General features: G+C 44.9%; 1 protein-coding gene across 1 annotated transcript; it reads left to right on the top strand.

The window, feature by feature from the left end:
* Nucleotides 1-210: 210 nt before the first annotated feature.
* Nucleotides 211-17,631, top strand: SHISAL2A (shisa like 2A). Its single transcript, XM_039483677.1, has 4 exons — nt 211-552; nt 9,335-9,474; nt 13,850-13,919; nt 17,303-17,631. Exons 1-4 carry the CDS (start codon nt 371-373, stop codon nt 17,463-17,465), a joined length of 555 nt encoding a protein of 184 aa, XP_039339611.1. The 5' UTR covers nt 211-370; the 3' UTR covers nt 17,466-17,631.
* Nucleotides 17,632-18,409: the final 778 nt, after the last annotated feature.

The raw sequence follows: 18,409 nt of genomic DNA, 5'->3' as shown, positions 1-18,409 counted from the left end.
CTTAATCTTTCCCTGGTGTAACCGACGTGCAGGGGGGATCGGGCCCCTTGTAGACAATCCAACCCGCGGGGGAGCGCAGCGCCTCCCCAGGTGAGCTTCCCGGAGCTGTCCTGTGGGGGGAGCCCGCGGGCTGGCCAGGGCTGGAGGCGGATGGGATGACATTGGCCAGTGCTGGGAGTGAGACACCCCCCGCCCCCGCCACCGGGGGCTGCGCTCCTCTCTCGGGGGAGCTCTGCGGAGCAGCCTCGGGAAGAGGTGGAGGCGGCCGCTTGCCAGGCAGGATCTGCCGCGGCTCCCCACTGCGCGGCGCGCTCAGGCAGCGGCGCCGGACAGGGCTCCCGGCGGTATCCCTCCGCCCGCCGGCCGCACCATGAGCTCCGACTGCACCAGCTACCTGAGCGCCGACGGGGCGTCGGTGAGCGGCTTCAGCTGCCCGCGGGCGGACGGCGAGGCGAGCGCCGTGTACTGCTGCGGCTTCCAGGACGTCAAGTACTGCTGCGATGACCCCCACAGCTTCTTCCCCTACGAGCACGGCTACATGTGGTGGCTCAGGTGAGAGCGGCTCCCTCAGCCGGCCACGAGGGCGCAGACCGACCCGTACGGGCATCTGGCGAGGGGGGGGGGGTCCGCGCGGGGCGGGGGCACGGGCACGAACCGACTGTCCCAGCGGGCGGGGGGGGGGGGGCAGTCCGCGCGGGGCTGGGGCACGAACCGACCGTCGCAGGGCGTCAGGTGAGGGGGGGTCCGCGCGGGGCGGGGGCACGAACCGACCCGTACGGGCGTCGGGCGGGGGAGGGGGTCCGCGCGGGGCCGGGGGCACGAACCGACCGTCCCGGGGCGAGGGGGGGTCCGCGCGGGGCCGGGGGCACGAACCGACCGTCCCAGGGCGTGGGGCGAGGAGGGGTCCGCGTGGGGCCGGGGGCACGAACCGACCCGTCCCGGTTGCTGGGTGACGGGGAGGGGCCGCGCGCGCACAGACTGAGCTGGGCGTTGGGTGAGGGACGGAGGGTGCGCGCGGGAGGTGGGGGCTCAGACCCTGCAGCTCTACCTTGCGCGTTACATGCTGGGCCGGGGGGGCAGAGGCTCTAACTCCACCCTGGGCGCTGGGTCCGGGATACATGCAAGGGACAAGTGTCAGGAGGTAGCCCTGACAGTGTCACAGAACCTCCACCACTGCTTTGGGCAACCGGGGCAGGGCCGCCCAGAGGGGGGGGCAAGAGGGGCCCCCACGAGTGTTTCCCGTCTTCCCGCGGCTCCGGTTGAGGTCCACCGGAGCCCGGGACGAGTGGACCTCCCGCAGGCATGCCTGCGGGAGCTCAACCGGAGCCAAATGCCGCCCCCCAGGGAAAGGGCCGCCCCACGCGCCTGCTTGGCGCGCTGGGGTCTAGAGCCGCCCCTGAGCGGGGGCCCCCCGCCGCCGAAGACCCCGGGCCCCCGGAATTCTCTGGGCGGCCCTGAACCGGGGTACCTGCAGGGATAGAGTCACAGGAGACTTTCTACCCTGCTCTTAGAGGGGGACAGCAGTGTGAAAGAGATTTGAACACTGAGGAAGATGTTAAATGTCTCATGGAAAAACACTTTTTCTGCAACACAGGGAGAGTCTTTAAAAAGTGACTGGAAACTAATCTCCTGTGTGACTTAGCAGCTCTGCACTTGTTATCCTGGGCCTGTAAAGGTGCTATGTTTGTTCAGCTTACGGTAATTTGTGTGAAGTTTGTTTTGATGATATTTGCTTGCACCCTGATATTTTTAAACTCTCTTCTGAGGACTGTAATGGCAGAATTACAGTTATTAAAATTAAGGGACTTTTAAAAAAAACTCCAGGTACAGGATAAGAATTCAGACATATAAAAATCTGTACTACAGCTGATGAAAATAATTCAGTTGAAACGATTTTGCAACAAACACTAAGATTTTTGATTAATTTTTTTGCAAAAAGGGTCTACTTTTTGTGGAAAAGAGATTTTTTTTTTTGTTTTTCAAAAAATGAAAACGCAAAGTTTTTGGTTTTGGAAGGGCACTTTTAGTTTTCTGACACAATGTCAACATTTTCTGTGGAGATCTCATTTTCTGCCCATCTCTAATCTTTACCCATTGCTGTAAATTGGCTCATAGGAGACCTTTGTCAATTTTGGCTATCCACTTTCAGATGCCACTAGTAAGATCATACCAGTTAGAAAAGATGTGTTGGGTTGAGTCCATATGTGCTTGTGTGAGGCCCCATATTCACTTTTATTTTGGAACATGCCTGAATCTCTCCCAGCAGTGTCTCCTTTCCTCTTTGTTCAACATGGGGAATCTGACTGCAGCTATTTGAAGTGCAACTTAAACTGTTAAAATATTTGAAAACAATTTTATTAAAGTTAATGTTTAAAATTAAATTTACACAAGTTAAGAGGGAAGGTACTGTACATCTGGGGTCGGGCTTGGGTTATGGGGGATTGCAAGTATCGGTTACAAGGTTCATGAGGTACATACATGTCACATAACCAGCATAGATCCAGATTGGGGTGTGGGAGTTTTTAAAGCATCAGTGGATAAGTGGGCTCGGGTACGCCACCCATGGAATGTATTAAGAGTCCAAGTCGATATTGGTGTAGAGAATAAGTACGAGTGGGGTGCATCCCTTGGTCCGTCAGGGTTATGCAGCACACTGAAAAGAAAGGAAACTGGGATTGTGTAAACTGCTTTGTGCAAAGGAAGAAATTGCGGAGATACTAAAAACAATATATTTTGTTGTCTTGTGCAGTAGAAGACTGTCCTTTTGTGCAGTAAAAAACAGAGGGCAAAATTATCTGCTTGCATAACTCTATTGAAGTCAATGGAATTACACCAGCAGGGAATTTGATCCTGAAATCAACAGAATTACAACAGTAGGGGATTTGACCATGAAGTCAGTGGAATCACAACAGCAGGGAATTTGGCCATAAGTCTTGAGGATGTCCCTATTTGTTCCTTGGCATCCTGTCACAGCTACCAATTCCAGCTAAGAAGGTTTGGTCTGGACTCCATCTATACCTAAGAAATTACAAAACCATATATAAAACTATCAATATCTCAACATGCCTTGGAGCTGCTCCCAGGGACTCCTGCTTGCTGGGAAGGAGGGAGGGGCGCTAATGTCAGGATGTCTCCCTCCACCCCTGCTCCTGCACCCCGCTTACCCCTTCTCCATATAGAGCAGGGAGGGGACACATGGAGAGAGACAGAGAGCGCTTGGGGCAGCAGCTGCTGTCTGTTTCCTGATCCACTTAAAAAGACAGTGTACTTAAGAGTGGGTCGGCTTACTTAAAGGGGCAGTGTGCATCTCTCTCCCCCACACACAAGGTGTGTGTCTGTTTCTGTCTGCTATGCTGTCTACCCTCCCTCCTGTTCATGCTGCCTTGTGTGAGAGGCTACATTAACAACAATGTGTTAACCCTTGAGGGCTCAGCTGAGTGCAAGTTCATCATTTAGCAGCAAGGCATTCGCTGGGAAATATCCCTCCCTCTTCCACCCTCTAACTTCACCACCTCAACTAAGCTTCACAATCATCATAGCTGTGAACAGTATTAAATTGTTTAAAACATATACTGTGTGTATATCTATATAATATATATTTTTTTGTCTGGTGAAAAATATTTCCCTGGAATCTAACCCCCTCCCCCCGCCATTTACATTAATTCTTATGGAGAAATTGGATTTGCTTTACATTGTTTTGCTTAAAGTCGCATTTTTCAGGAACATAGCTACAACGTTAAGCGAGGCGTTACTGTAGTTCTATCCCAAAAGAGTTAAAAATGTCTAGCCACTGAGAACAGTTTGACTTGTTTGTCTTTGTTCCAGAGCAGAATCTATATCACATTCATTATCAAGCACTTTTAAAACAAGTAACTTTTAAACTAATCTCTCAAATGTTTCTTCTAGTTCTGGAACACTTTAAAAACAGTTGGGATCATCACCATCCTTTAAATACTGTGGCTACTAGGACTTAAAAATTATATAACATTTCAGGGGCCTGATTCTCTACTGCTTTAGCCCTTGTGCAGTCACGGTGGTGCTGAGAGTGGGTGCAAAATGCTACTGCTCTGATTTGGTAAAATGTTGTCCCACATTACACTCTGCACTCATGTGAGTGACTACACCAGGGCTGAAGCAATGGAGAATCAGGCCTTACATCTTCAAAGCAATGCACAGTAATCAAATAATGAACCAAAATCCTATTATAAGGACCACCTCTAAAATATGACTCTGCTTTGGCTGTTCATTGCTGTTCTGCTTGAAAATGTAATTCAGAGAAATATTGTTTTCATGAGCTTTCTTTGCAACCATGTCTTTACATGAACCTGAGGAGCAATTGAGACTAATCTGAGTAAGTTAAATGCATGATGTATCCATATGAAGTAGTTAGAGGGTAACTCAGTTTTAATTATGTTTGCTCTATAATACGTACCATTTTAAATATTCAACGTTCTAAAAAAGTGCTGCATAATGAATCCTCCCAATGCATTTGGGAGGGGGTGGCTGGCTCGCCAAGGGCACACAGGAAGTTGGGTGTCAGAGCTAGGATTAAAACTCAGAAATTCTGTCTCCAAGGTCTCTGCTCATTACACTACTAGTCATGCCTCTCTAATCAATAGCAGTTACCCTTCCTAACATTTGCAGGACAGTTTTTTTTCTGTGGGTCTGTTCCATGGTTAATTATAGAGTCCTGAACATCCATCACGAGTGTTTGAGGCTTTCTCTCACTGATTTTTTTCCTTCCAGTTATTTTTCTTTGTATTTGTTACCCACTCCTCACCTCTTTCTTTCTTTCTTTCATTTTGTTACAGCATCTCTGTTTCTGTGGAATTTTGCCTCCCCCCCCCAAGCTCAGTTGTTTTCTCATAGCTTATTCATTAATGAACTCTTGCTTACTGTCTTTTCAGTCCTCATTTTCCTTTATTGAGACCTCATCCCTTTACCTATTTCTCATTCTCTCCCTGACTTCTTTTCTCACAGATGCTTTCACACTTTATTTATTTTGGCCTTTTCTTTCATGGCTTTTATTTCCTCTTTCACATCAGAGCCTGGCTTTTATTACAAAGGATTCTATGTATGAAAGTCTATGTAGCTGAACCAAGGCTTATGTATCTTTATGGATTTATTGGCCCCAAACCTGAACTGTTGCTGAGGAATGCTCTGTGTTGTTCAGGGGAGAAGTGCAAAGGTGTTTTTATTTAAGCCACCTTTGTGTGCCCTCAATCCTGGGTTGATCTACACCAGTCTGGTACCATCGTGTAATTTAGCATGGCATTAGTCTGCTCTAAATTGTGACAACTCCCCATGGATTAACTGTTACAACTGCTAGCTATACTTATGCTCCTTTTCCCTAGCCACTCCCCCTGCACTAGCCTGTGAGAGGGGGTTGGGATAGGAGCAACTACGCAGGTTCTAGGCAACCCAAATATCCTCCTTTGTGGATTGATCCTCTGATAGCCATTTATGCCTGCTTTAAGGCAGCCTTTCATGAAAGGCTCCTTAACAGATACTAATATTGTGATGCTTGTACTCTGGTTTCCCTTAAAACTTTTATTGTGTGTGGCACTTAATCAAGAGAAAGTAAACACAAATCACCAATTTCTTTCAAATCAGTGCCCATGAGCTAATGCATGGGTTAACCAGGAGGGGGAGCTGAGATAACAAAACAATTAATAATTTGTCTCTGTCCAGCATCTCAGATCGAGAACTCCTCAGCAGAGGTTATATTTTCAGTACTCTTGGTTGGTGCCTCCACAGGAAGTAAATTAAAGAAATACCAAGGAAGAAAATAATATTTAATAATTTTGCTTATGAAGTATATATTAAAACCTTGGAAGTAATTTACTTTGGATTTTTATGGCTTTTTTTTTAATGGATTACTTGGTTTTGGACCTTTTAATGAAATAATAATATTAAAAAAGAAACTATTTATTGCAGATTCTAACTTTGTATCCATTTCTATTTTTCTTAATGTTTGTCTCCAAGAACATAGTTGCCATTTCTATAGCTGACTAATTTGCATTCTCTTTCATCAGAATTCTTTTGGATAGCGCTGATTATTCTTGCTGAAGTGTTGCTTCCATTCTGAATCTCTGTTTTCCATAGTGTTAGTAAGAAGACATGGGCTACAGCATATTAATATGCTACTGTTACACAGCTGTGCATCTCTATCATGCCTGATCTAGCCAATACACTGGAACAGATGACATAGTGTATGCATTAATTTGAGAACTAGCCAATTGAGACTCAATCGAGATGAGACTATGAGATCGTTGTTAGATTAGTGGAAGCAATCAGAAGTATTGGTAAGGATTATATCTGCATCTTGATTGCTATTTGTTATGCAAAATTAAGGTTACCACCAGATGGTTATCCAGCAGTTGGGGGCAAAAACACCTTTTTACATCTGTGCTTATCCAGAATGCTGTGCACTTCCCTTTGAAATGTCCTGTGATCATTATCTATGCATCTTCAGGATTATACTATTGCAACATGCTGTGCACAGGCCTACAGTCTGGGACCATTCAGAAGCCAAAGTTAGTGCAAAGTAATTGTTGAGTAGTGTTTCAAAGTGACAGCTCATCACACCAGTGCTCTGCACCTGCTGCCTGTGGGCTTCTGGGTGGAATTGAAGGTGGCCTTTTTTACTTTTAAAGCCCTAAATGGTTTGAACCTGTCCATCTGAGAGATCCCCTCTTTCCTTGTGTGATACCACTACAGCTGTATCAGTGAAAGCAGTCGAGTTTAATACTCCATGGCTTAAAAGGGAGGGATGAGAGTAGCAGAACACCACCTGCAAGTGGCCTTTGGCTGCAATTCACTGCCCCCAACAGCCCATATTAATTCTCAGGTTTGAGGGGAAGGCATGGGCTGTTATGCAGGTCATTGTTGTTATTTTGGCATCTTATTTTTGGCAGATGTTTTAACATTGTTTTTAATATTGTTTTTAGGAAGCTTTGTTAAAGTATTAGAGCTGAGGAAAAGCATTTCCAAATAATCTAAATATGTAAAATTCATAAAACCTTTAAAAAAGCTTTGTACAAAACCAGATTTTTGTGTTTTAGAAAATCAAAGTTGTTATATAATCCTCAATTGGACGGATGTCTTTGAGATGTTTGAAGGGATCTGGCTGTGAAATAGCATGGTTATGGATGTTGAAAAGTAGATTCAATATACATATTGTCTTAGTTTCCAACTAGTTCCAACAAAAAAGCAACAGCAAGGTGCTATTCTCCAGATGTCTGTATCTGATTGTGATTGTTCTCATAGCTGCAAGTGATTTGCTGATTCTTAGTGATAAGTTATAAGGCTAAGATTCTGTCATGAGTATTTTTAGTAAAAGTCACGACCTGTCCATGACTTTTACTATATAAATACGCTTGACTAAAACTTAGCAGTTCCTGGGGCCCCAGGACACTGCAGCTGTGGGGGCCCAGAGGCCGACAGCTAGCCCCTGCACTGGCTGCAGGGGCTGACTGCCCCCAGCCACCCCTGTTCTGAGGCCCCGGGGACCACTGCTCAAGCACTCTTCAGGGCCAGCTGCCCCAGGACTGCTGCTCGGGTGCTTCCCCCGGGCTGGCTGCCCCTAGGACCGCTGCTCAGGCGCTCCCTGGGCCGTCCAAGCAGCTGTCGGTGCGGCTAGCCCTGGGGTAGCCTCTGGGACTGCTGCTTGGGCGCTCCCCAGGGCGCCCAAGCAGGTGTGGCTGGTCCTGGAGCTGCACCCAGGACCACTCCTTCAACACGCCCCCGGGGCTGCCCTTGGGGCCACCTGAACAGCAGCCGGTGCAGCTGGCTCCGGGCTGCTCCAGCTATAGCCAGTTCGGCTGGCTGTGGGGCACCCGAGGCGCGCCGGGTGAGGCTGGCCCCAGGGCGCCTGAGCAGCTGGCCCCGGGATCAGCCTCATTGGCCATTGCAGCTGTGAATGTCACAGAATCTCTGACTTTCTGTGACCGAATCGCAGCCTTAGTGATAAGAGGGGGCTAGGATGTGGCAGTGTTTCAGATGTAGAGAGCTTCCTTGGTGTCATGCTGTTCTATACCCTTTTACTTGAGATGAGAAATGCTCAACACTCTTCCTGCTGCAGTAACCCTCCTTAACATTTCTATTTTTACCCTGAATGGTGGTTTGCATGAGCCATGTAATGATAGCACAGATGTACTGTATAAAGAAGTGCCTCCTGAGATGATTAAATGGTGGGTGTGTCAGTACATTGCAGCTGAAGAGGTAGTAGCTGGATGCAAGTGAATTAATGTTCAGTTTTACACAGCTCCTTTGCAGCAGTGAATACTGACAAAGGGTCTACAAGCAGCAAATTGCTCTGCCTTAAAAACTTGTTACGTTAAGACAGAGGCATAACAGGGCTCACAGAGTTCCACTCTCTCCTGCAAAGCTACTAACAAAAAAGAATGGTGCTGTTTGAATCATTAAATAAACTCTATTAGCCCTTTTTACACACATTTCAGAACCAAAAGGAGAGAAGCCTGTGACAAATATGTATCTGCTATATCAAACATGTTCCTATTAGATTTTAAAATAAGAAATGTATTTTCTTGAAGTACAAAAATTAACCTTCAATCTAAAATATTTAATACCCTTTATGTTCCTTCAGAGAAGAGAGTCAAGAATGAAATATTTGCATGGACTCCTAAGCAACCTTCTAGGAGGTTGGGAGCCTTTTTTTTTATAGTGCAACGTCGGAAGAAACATTTTTTCTTTCATCCTTTAAATCAAAGTTCCATGGTAGAAGTGCCAATAAAATCACGGAAGATTGGGTTAAAAAGAGATGGTGAAGACAAGTAATTCCCCAGTACTTTTTATTGATTTTTCTTGTTAGCGTGCCTTTGATGTTGTCTGATTTTATTTTTAAGAAGCCGGGGTAATTCCTTCCAGCTGTTGCACACACAGGAACTGATTGCTGCAGTAAATGATGAGCATTTCCCAGCACAGAACATACATTTCTTTACCTTTTTCTGATGACTTGTTTGGAGGCGGGCTCAGGACTAGAGAGTTATCTCACTGATACCAATTTTACATGGGTGTTGCTTCAGTGGAGTTACTCCTGATTTACATCACTGTGAATGAGAGCAGAATCAGGCCCAATAAGCACCAGGTAACATGATAAAAGCACTCAGCTGCTGTAAAATGGCTTAGGTCCACTGAGGAACTTTACACCATCTAAGGATCTGGCCCTAAATCTGTACATGTAGTAAAAATGTAAGATTGTTTCCCTGCCCTATTGAATACAGGTAACCTCCAGATCCCATGTTGGCCATTTGTTTGACAGGCATCACAGATTAGCGTGTACATTTAATCACTTTGTTTTCTCTCTTCTCAGTGTTGGTGCACTTGTGGGTCTGTCGATAGCAGCAGTGGTCCTGCTTGCTTTTATCATCACAGTGTGTGTTCTCTGTTACTTGTTTATCAGTACGAAGCCACGCAGCAAGCTGGATACAGGTTTAAGCTTGCAGACAGCAGGTAAGATCAGCTTTGTGGTGTAGACATCATCTGCAGCAATGAAGGTTTACTCCATCAAGAATTTAAAAACCTTACTAGGGATCCATCTGAGCACCTAAATAGCCTTAAAAATCTGTCCCTAAGTATATGTGTACACGTCAGTAAAACACCCATAGTTGGTCTGTGTCAGCAGACTTGGGCTCGCGGGGCTCACGCAGCAGGGCACAAGAGCCAGACGTGGAGGAGGTGGGGACGAAGGGAGTCAATTGGGACAAGAAACTTGCAAGGGAGGGAGGGGATTGGGACTGGAGTCTTGCAAGGGGAGGAGAGGGAAACTAGGACTGGGAGTTGGGGTTTGGGGGAGACTGGGAGTGGACTGTGAAGGAGAGACTAGAAAATGGGGAGGAAAACATAATAGGAGGACTTGGAACTAGTAAGTTTGGGGGGGAGTCTGGGAAAGGCTGGGCAAGCAGACTAGGACTGAGAACCAGTGGGGTAGGGAGAAGGAGATGATGGGGGAGGGGAGTCATATTTGACAAGAGGCCAGGGGCAGGAGGGAGGATAAGGACTGTCTAGGCAAAGACTCTGGAGGAGCACTGACAATGGATGAAGAGCCTGGGAAGGGAGTTTGGGAGAGGAAGCCAATGTGGGTGGGGTGAGAGCAATTGGTGGCCACAGTGGTAGGGAACTGGACTGGCTAGGCAAAGAGTCTGAGAAAAAGGGAATTGTGTGGGGTGGGGATTGAAAAAAGCTGGGTAAAGAGACTGGAACTGGAAATAAGGGAAGATGGGATGGAGGAGTCTGGAGAAGTGAGACTATGACTTGCTGGACAAGGAGACTGGGATGAGTAGTGTGAGGAGTGGAGACTGGGACTGGGTAGGCAAGGAGAATGGGACTGGGGTGAAGAGACAGGACATGACAGAAAGGGTGATGGGAACAGTCATAAGAATCTGTGCCCACCAGAGCACATTCCCCTCCTGAGCAGGGACTGGAACCCAAGATTCCTGAGTCTCACAATATTTCTGTTGTCCACAAATATCTGTGAAACTTGCTGGCAAAGTGTGTCTCTCATCCCCTCTAGTCCACAGAAGATGACAACCTACTACTGCTATGAGTTACTCAATTAGCTTAAGTGGCAGAGGTCTGTACAGTACATCTAAAGGTTCCAATCCTGTGGAAGATCCATCTGGGTGTTACTAAGATGCCTCGTTGAAATTTCTGTTTTTCAGTTTATTTTTTGTAAAACCCTAGGAAACTACAGACACAACACTATTTAAAAGAATATTATTATGATTACAAAGGCAAGCAGTCAAAAATTAGGAAATACTAGAGTTAAGATTGGCTGTGCAATCTGTTAGATACCTAACTGCCATTTATACCTTGAAAATCTCCCCTTTAATCTGTCTGCAAAATGTAATATTTCCCTGTGTTACAGAGTGATTGTGAGGCTTTATTGCAGAGTGCTTTGTGGCCATTGAGTGGAAGGTGCTATAATAGTGCAAAATGTTATTGTAATGTTATCCAGTGTTTTTTCAATCCGTTTTAAATGTCAAGTGCAGGGGAGTTTCTGCTACAGGTATTTCCTTTAGGAAACTGTTCTGCAGTTTAAAATATCTCATTAGCAGAGCTTTCCTTATAATCTAAGCTATAGTTTCCTTTGCTGAATTTCACCTCATGACTCCTAGTTATGCCACACCCTGTGCCACCCTAAATAACTCTTTTTTTATCTTCTCCATTTTCTGCTGTATGTGGAGGGTTTATCAACCAGAAACAATAGAGGAATAGAAAGACTTGGGTGTATTAGTCAATCTCAGGATGACTGTGAGCAACCAATGTGATGAGGCTGTGGGAAAAAAAAAAAGACAAATGCAGTCTAAGGCCTTGTCTACACTGCCACTTTACAACTTTCTTGCTCAGGGGTGTGAAAAAACACACCCCAGAGCGCAGTAAGTTTCAGAACTGTAAAGTGGCAGGGTAGACTCTGCTCCCAGCGCTGGGAGCTACTCGCCTCGCGCAGGTGGGGTTGTTTTTTTTTTGTTTTTTTTTAATACTGGTGCTGTGACTACACAGCCATGTTAAAGTGCTGGCGCAGCAGCGCTTTAATATTACAAGATACATGCTTAGGGCATGTCTTCACAAGCAAGATATTTCCAGTAGAGATATGGAAGGATTAATTACATTGTACAAGACACTGGTAAGACCTCATTTGGAATACTGTGCACTATACTGGTAACTCATGTAAAGTTTTATTCAAACTGGAGCAGGTGCAGAGACTTCAATAACTCAGACGTGGGTTAGGGGTTTGTTACAGGAGTGGGTGGGTGAGATTCTGTGGCCTGCATTGAGCAGGAGGTCAGACGAGATGATCATAATGGTCCCTTCTGACCTTAAAGTCTATGAGTCTAAGGGCAATGAGGATGATAAGAGAAAGGAGGACCTATCTTACAGGAGAAGATTAAAAGAGTTTGGCTTGTTTAGCATAGCAAAATGAAGACTGAAAAGGAATATGATTGCTCTCTATAAATACATCAGGAGGGTAAACACCAGGGAAGGAGAATAGCTATTTAAGATGGACAATGTTGGCACAAGAACAAATGAGTATAAATTGGCCATGAATAAATTTAGGCTGGAAATTAGAAGGGGGTTTCTAACCATCAGAGGAGTGAGACTCTGGAACCGCCTCCCAATAGGAGTAGTGGGAGCAGGGCCGGCTCCAGGCACCAGCATTCCGAGCTGGTGCTTGGAGTGGCAATCTGCAAGGGGCAGCAGTCCCTGTTGTTTTGCCTCCAAGCAGCGCGCCGAATTGCCGCCGCAGATAGTGGGGGCAGTCCGTGTGCCCTTAGGGTGGCACGCGCGTTTCCGCGGTGGCGGCAATTCGGCAGAAGCTTCTATGTTTAGCTGTCTGTGGCGGCTTCAGCTAAACATAGAATCTGCCGCCGAATTGCTGCCGCCGCGGAAACACGCCTGCCGCCCTAAGGGCACACGGACTGCCCCTACCGTCCGCGGAGCAATTCGGTACGCTGCTTGGGGAAGTGAAAACTGTAGAGCCGGCCCTGAGTGGGAGCAAGAAATCTAACTGGTTTCAGTTTGAGAAATTAATGAATGGGATTATATGACCATGGGTGCCTGAGGTAGCAGGGGACTGGACTTGATGACACAGGATGCCTCTTCCAGTTCTATGTTCTCATCCTGATCTTTATCTTTTTTTAACATGTCCCTCGGTTATCACATCATAGGGTATGTGTACACTGCAATGTTAGCCCAGTATTAGTAGAACTTGCGTTCGCAGACCCTGGGTTTGTTAACCTAGGGTTTGAGCAGCTATACTTATTTGTAACCTTAGGTTAGGAATTGTTGAACCCTGGGTCCCAAACGGAAGCTCCGGTGTCTACACTGCATTGTGCTGGCCCAAAGTCCAACCACCCATATCCCAGACTTCCTTGTGCCCTCCCAAAATGTGTCCTCTCTAGCCCTTTGTTCATGGTGCAGTGTGGGAAAATTTGACTGTCCACCAAACTTGACTGTATAGAGGACAAATAAAGTCACCCCACGGCATTCTTTTGGCAGACTCTCAGAGAATGAATCCAGTGGGGTTGCATCTACACTGCAAAGCAATATGGCTTGAACCCTGGGTCCCACCTTGACTCAAAGGATGAGACCCTCTACCCATGTGGGGTGCTGAGACCCTGGGTCCAAGCCTGGGTTGGGGTGATTTGTGTGTAGATAGAAGGGGGGTTAGGCTTGAGCCTGAGTTTGAACCATGGGTTTACACTGCATTATAGACATAGCCATAGAGATTAGAGACCAAAAAAAGACCTCCGCCATCAGGTCATCTAATCCAGTGGCTCTCAACCTTTCCAGACTTCTGTACCCCTTTCAGGAGTCTGATTTGTCTTGTGTACCCCCAAGTTTCACCTCACTTAAACTACTTGCTTATAACATCAGACATAAAAGCACAAAAGTGTCATAGCACACCATTACTGAAAAATTGCTTACTTTCTCATTTTGACCATACAATTATAAAATAAATCAATTGGAATATAAATATTGTACTTGCATTTCAGTGTATAGTATATAGTGCAGTATAAACAAGTAATTGTCTGTATGAAATTTTAGTTTCTACTGACTTCGCTAGAGTGTTTTATGTAGTCTGTTATAAAACTAGGCTAATATCTAGATGAGTTGATGTACCCCAGGAAGACTTCTGTGTACCCCCAGGGGTACACGTACCACTTGTTGAGAACCACAGATCTAATCCATGCCATCCTCTCAGGTAGTGAAAGATGGTTCCCAGTAGTGTGTTTTGTAATGCTTTGGGCAAGTTATACATATTTATTTATTTAACTGAGAAAAGCATATTGCTGTTTGTTTTACTGAATTTTTTTTTTTCAGGCAGAGAGACTAGAGGGAGTTCCTTGTGAAATATATAAAGGCACTGGACTGGATTCCCACAGTGCTGCAATACAGTAGGTACAGTGAGAATGTTATTCACTTTAGTTCTCTAAGCAATGTGGTGGGCACAGTCATTTTCAAAATGCTATAAATTCCTAGGTGGATTTTTAGGATGTTGAAAAATGATAATGGCAGAGAGTGGGTAACTTATACACTAATGACCCCTTATTAGTGGGTCTACTTTACTCACCCAGAAATGCTCCTTCATAGTAATATGCTGAGAGAGAGAAAGCATTCCCCTCATACTGTAGTTACGTTAGTGGCCAGGAGGCACCACGGCTCACTTATGAGGCAGCCAGTGTGACCTTTTTTGGGAAAAGATTCTTTGGTGATGAACAGGTAAAAAGGCATTAATGTTAGAAAAATAGGGACTTAAATATCAGATGAGTAGTTCAGCATTGTTCTGTTTTCTGAGTATACAGTCTGTACTGTTGCAATGCCAAATCTCAAATTGAAATGGAAGGGAATCTTGCAAAAACCCAGGTTTCTCATTCTGACTTCACTGCATGCTGGAATTGTTGTAAAAGGTCAAGTTTTCTGCCCCACAGACCAAGCTAGGAAGCATTCAAAACATAATGAATGTGCTTCAGCCTTGAGAAGGAATTTATAAATAATTTGCAGGATATTAGGTGAAATGAAACACAATTCTTTTTTTTTGCTTGGAGTGAAAGCTCATGGCTAAGCATCTATAGAGTGCATGCAAGGCCATGGACCAACAGTGTCTGTCAAAGGGGAGAGGGAACCTTTATGGCTCAGCAACTGTCCTTGGAACAACAAGGCTATGCAATAAACACACATACAAGCAGTGAGAAATCCGTGCCTTATTTTACTTTTACATCCCATTTAGCAAACTGAACCAAATGGTATCTCTGTGCATTTCCCTTCAGCAGCAGCATGAAGGGGGTTGGTTTGTTTTGCTACTTGTTTTTTTGTTGAAATATTTATTATGACAAAACTCATTTTGAAATACAGCATTGTTCAAAGGCAAAAGACCATTGCTTCCTATTGTTGCAAATCAGAAGGTTTATGGGAGAATAATGCCATGGTAAGATTACCAAGGTGCCTGAAACTAGAAAGTCACCCATTTGTTTTGTCTTATTCTTTTCATTGCCCCGTGGGTTCTAAGATTAAAAGTCCCTGCAGCCCATGTGGCTTTAAGCAAGTTCCTCAGGTAAAAATTTACTTTGAGTTCAATGATTTATTCTGAGGCAGTGAGACCTAGTGAACAGATTATGAGCTAGGACCTCATAGGTTCTAATCCTGGCTCTCATACCAACTCCCTATGTGCCCTTGAGTAAGTCATGCTCTCTGCCTCAGTTTCACCATTTCTGACATAGGGATGATAATAACTCCCTCCCTCCCAAGGGTGTTGTGAAGAGTAGCGTTTGTGCAGTGCTCTGAAATGTAGCATGTTAAGTGGTGTTACTTATTGAGAGGGAGGAAAGAGAAGAACCATGTGGATTAGACAAGGGAAGACACCTAATTAGGGAAGGGGGACTTCAGTGAGTTTGGAGTTCTAGTTCAATTTTGATAAAGACCCAAAAATTCACAGATTAACTGAGCCTCTTGAGTCTACAAAACTGGCCTGGAAATACCATGAGAATTTGCTTTCATATGAGGCTTCTTGTGGGATTTCTGTTTAAGCAATTTTGCTTCTAGCTCTGTCAGGAATTAAGGAAAAAAGAAGTATTTGCCGTGAAAGTGAAAAATAATGTGGTAATGTGGGAAAGTTATCTGAACTTTTCTGAACCTCAGCAAATATTTGGTTGAAGTTTTGGCAGGAAAGTTGGGGTCCAGATTGGTTTCTCCAATCCCTGCTTTAAATATTTTTCAATTCCTTTAGTTGCTGGATTAAAAAAAGTCATTTATTTTACAATAGGCCAGTACAATATGTTTTGATGTCACGAGCTATTACCAGGAGCTAACCCCTAGTGGCAGGAATTATCCCCCAAAGCCTATAAATGACCCCAGATCTGTCAAAAATTCCATCCAACACTCCAAACATTCACTTGCCAAAGAAAGCTACAGAGAAGATGATGGATTTTGCTTAATGTGCGTACAGTATTTCACCCACCTAATCCACCCTTTTGAAAATAGTAGTAGAGCACATTCCTTTCCCCAGTGATCTGAACCTGGTTTCAAGAACAAGCTTGGGAAAGGCCTCTCAACGCACTCACACTGGCAAGTGTTTAGATTACGTTAGTGCAACATGTGGTCACATTCAAAATATAACTCAATTAGATATACTGTAGACTGTGCACTGACTTTATTACTCCAAGAGGCCTGTGGGAAATATCCTCACCCCAGCTAAGTAAGATTAAAACTCCTCAATGTGACCAAAACTTTGCCTTTGGGAACTGAATTTTTCTCTTGATTTTTAGCCATGCCATGCTGATGACTGTGGAAGAGCTAGCCTTTAACATCCTGTGATGTTACCATACATATACTGCATAGGCATGGTTTTCTTTGCATCTATTTGGCAAGGAGAGAATAGCTGAAATATTAGATAAACTAGCAAAATATCAGCATCAGGTGCTGTTTGTGTTTTGATGAAAAGTGCTGGGTAAACAGCTCAGCAGACCAAAATCCTCTGTTTAGCCCTAGAACAGCTAAAGACTGAGAAGCCGCAGTGCAAGCTTTCTCCCATCATCCCACACTAATCTCTGTCCTGGAAGGACCATCTCTGGGGGCAAGAAGGTAATTCATTCTTGGTGTCCATTCACTCCTTGGTCACTCTTCCAGGGTTACTCACCAGGGGATCAATACAGGTAGTGATTTTGTGACATGGACACACACATCCACTAGGAACTGGACTGAAATTAGCTGTTAACTATTCATGTGCCATTTCAGCCACTTCCAACCTGGCCTTCATTAGAATCTGTGACTCACAGATGAAGATCTTTGTCTCCCATTATAAGTCCCCTGCATGCCCTCTTGTTTTTTCGCTAATGAGAAATTCTGGTTGGGGAGGGATTAGTGGTAGCAGGTGGAATCTGTGGCATAAAGAATTTGCTGTGCCTTATAATTTATTTTAAGATAGCCAAGGAGTTTGTTATAATCCCTTAACTTCTGAAGTGCCATTAGCAGTGTATGTTGCAGTCTCAGAGGGCGCTGAATATAAATGTTAAACTACACAGTCTTCAATGCAATTATCCTTGGTCATTTCAATCCAAGCATATCTCTAACCTTTATGCAGAGGGCCAGCACAAGACATGGCAATCATTTAGGTTCCACTTAAGCCCTGTTTTGAGTACTTGTGTGGATTTAAGTGGTGCATCAGCCTTCTAGGGGCTGTTTGTGCAGAGGTGGATTTCACTCACAATGAGCAAGAACAAATTTTATAAACAAAATCCTGCTGTTCTCTGTGTATATCTAAACCATGTTTGCTGTTTTCCAGGCATGGAACTGTATCCTTCAGAAGGCACCAGCTGGCAGTGCATTTGCAGAGCCAAATGGATTCAGGAAATGCTTCCTTAGCCATAAACTGGACTGTGATAACCAGTCCCAAGACCCTGACAGACTTTCCAGAGGTGTTTTATGGCAACTATAACCACCATTAACATCTGGGGGCAACATGAATCCGTGCCTGGTTATGTGTTTCTTACAGCCATTAATGTGCAGATGTTGTATTGAAAGGCAATGGTGTATTTTGATTTTTTTTTCATAGACTTAAGGTCAGAAGGGACCATTATGGTCATCTAGTCTGACCTCCTGCACAGAATCTCACCCACCCACTCCTGTAACAAACCCCTAACCTATGTCTGAGTTATTGAAATCCTCAAATCGTGGTTTAAAGACCTCAAGGTGCAGAGACTCCTCCAGCAAGTGACCCATGCCCCATGCTGCAGAGGAAGGCGAAAAACCTCCAGGGCCTCTGCCAATCTGCCCTGGAGGAAAATTCCTTCCAGACCCCAAATATGGCGATCAGTTCAACCCTGAGCATGTGGGCAAGACTCACCAGTCAGCACCCAGGAAAGAATTCTCTGTAGTAACTCAGATCCCACCCCATCTAACATCCCATCACAGACCACTGGGTATATTTACCTGCTAATAATCAAAGATCAATTAATTGCCAAAATTAGACTATCCCATCATACCATCCCCTCCATAAACTTATCAAGCTTAGTCTTGAAGCCAGATATGTCTTTTGCCCCCACTACTCCCATTGGAAGGTTGTTCCAGAACTTCACTCCTCTTATGGTTAGAAACCTTCATCTAATTTCAAGTCTAAACTTCCTAGTGTCCAGTTTATATCCATTTGTTCTTGTGTCCACATTGGTACTAAGCTTAAATAATTCCTCTCCCTCCCTGATATTTATCCCTCTGATATATTTATAAAGAGCAATCATATCTACCCTCAGCCTTCTTTTGGTTAGGCTAAACAAGCCAAGCTCTTTCAGTCTCCTTTCATATGACAGGTTTTCCATTCCTTGGATCATCCTAGTAGCCCTTCTCTGTGCCTGTTCCAGTTTGAATTCATCCTTAAACATGGGAGACCAGAACT

The sequence above is a fragment of the Mauremys reevesii genome, linkage group 8 (assembly GCF_016161935.1).
Source record: "Mauremys reevesii isolate NIE-2019 linkage group 8, ASM1616193v1, whole genome shotgun sequence".
In the NCBI taxonomy this organism is placed as follows: Eukaryota; Metazoa; Chordata; order Testudines; family Geoemydidae; genus Mauremys; species Mauremys reevesii.
Note: the sequence above shows the minus strand (reverse complement) of the source record. Positions and strands in the feature narration are given on the sequence as shown.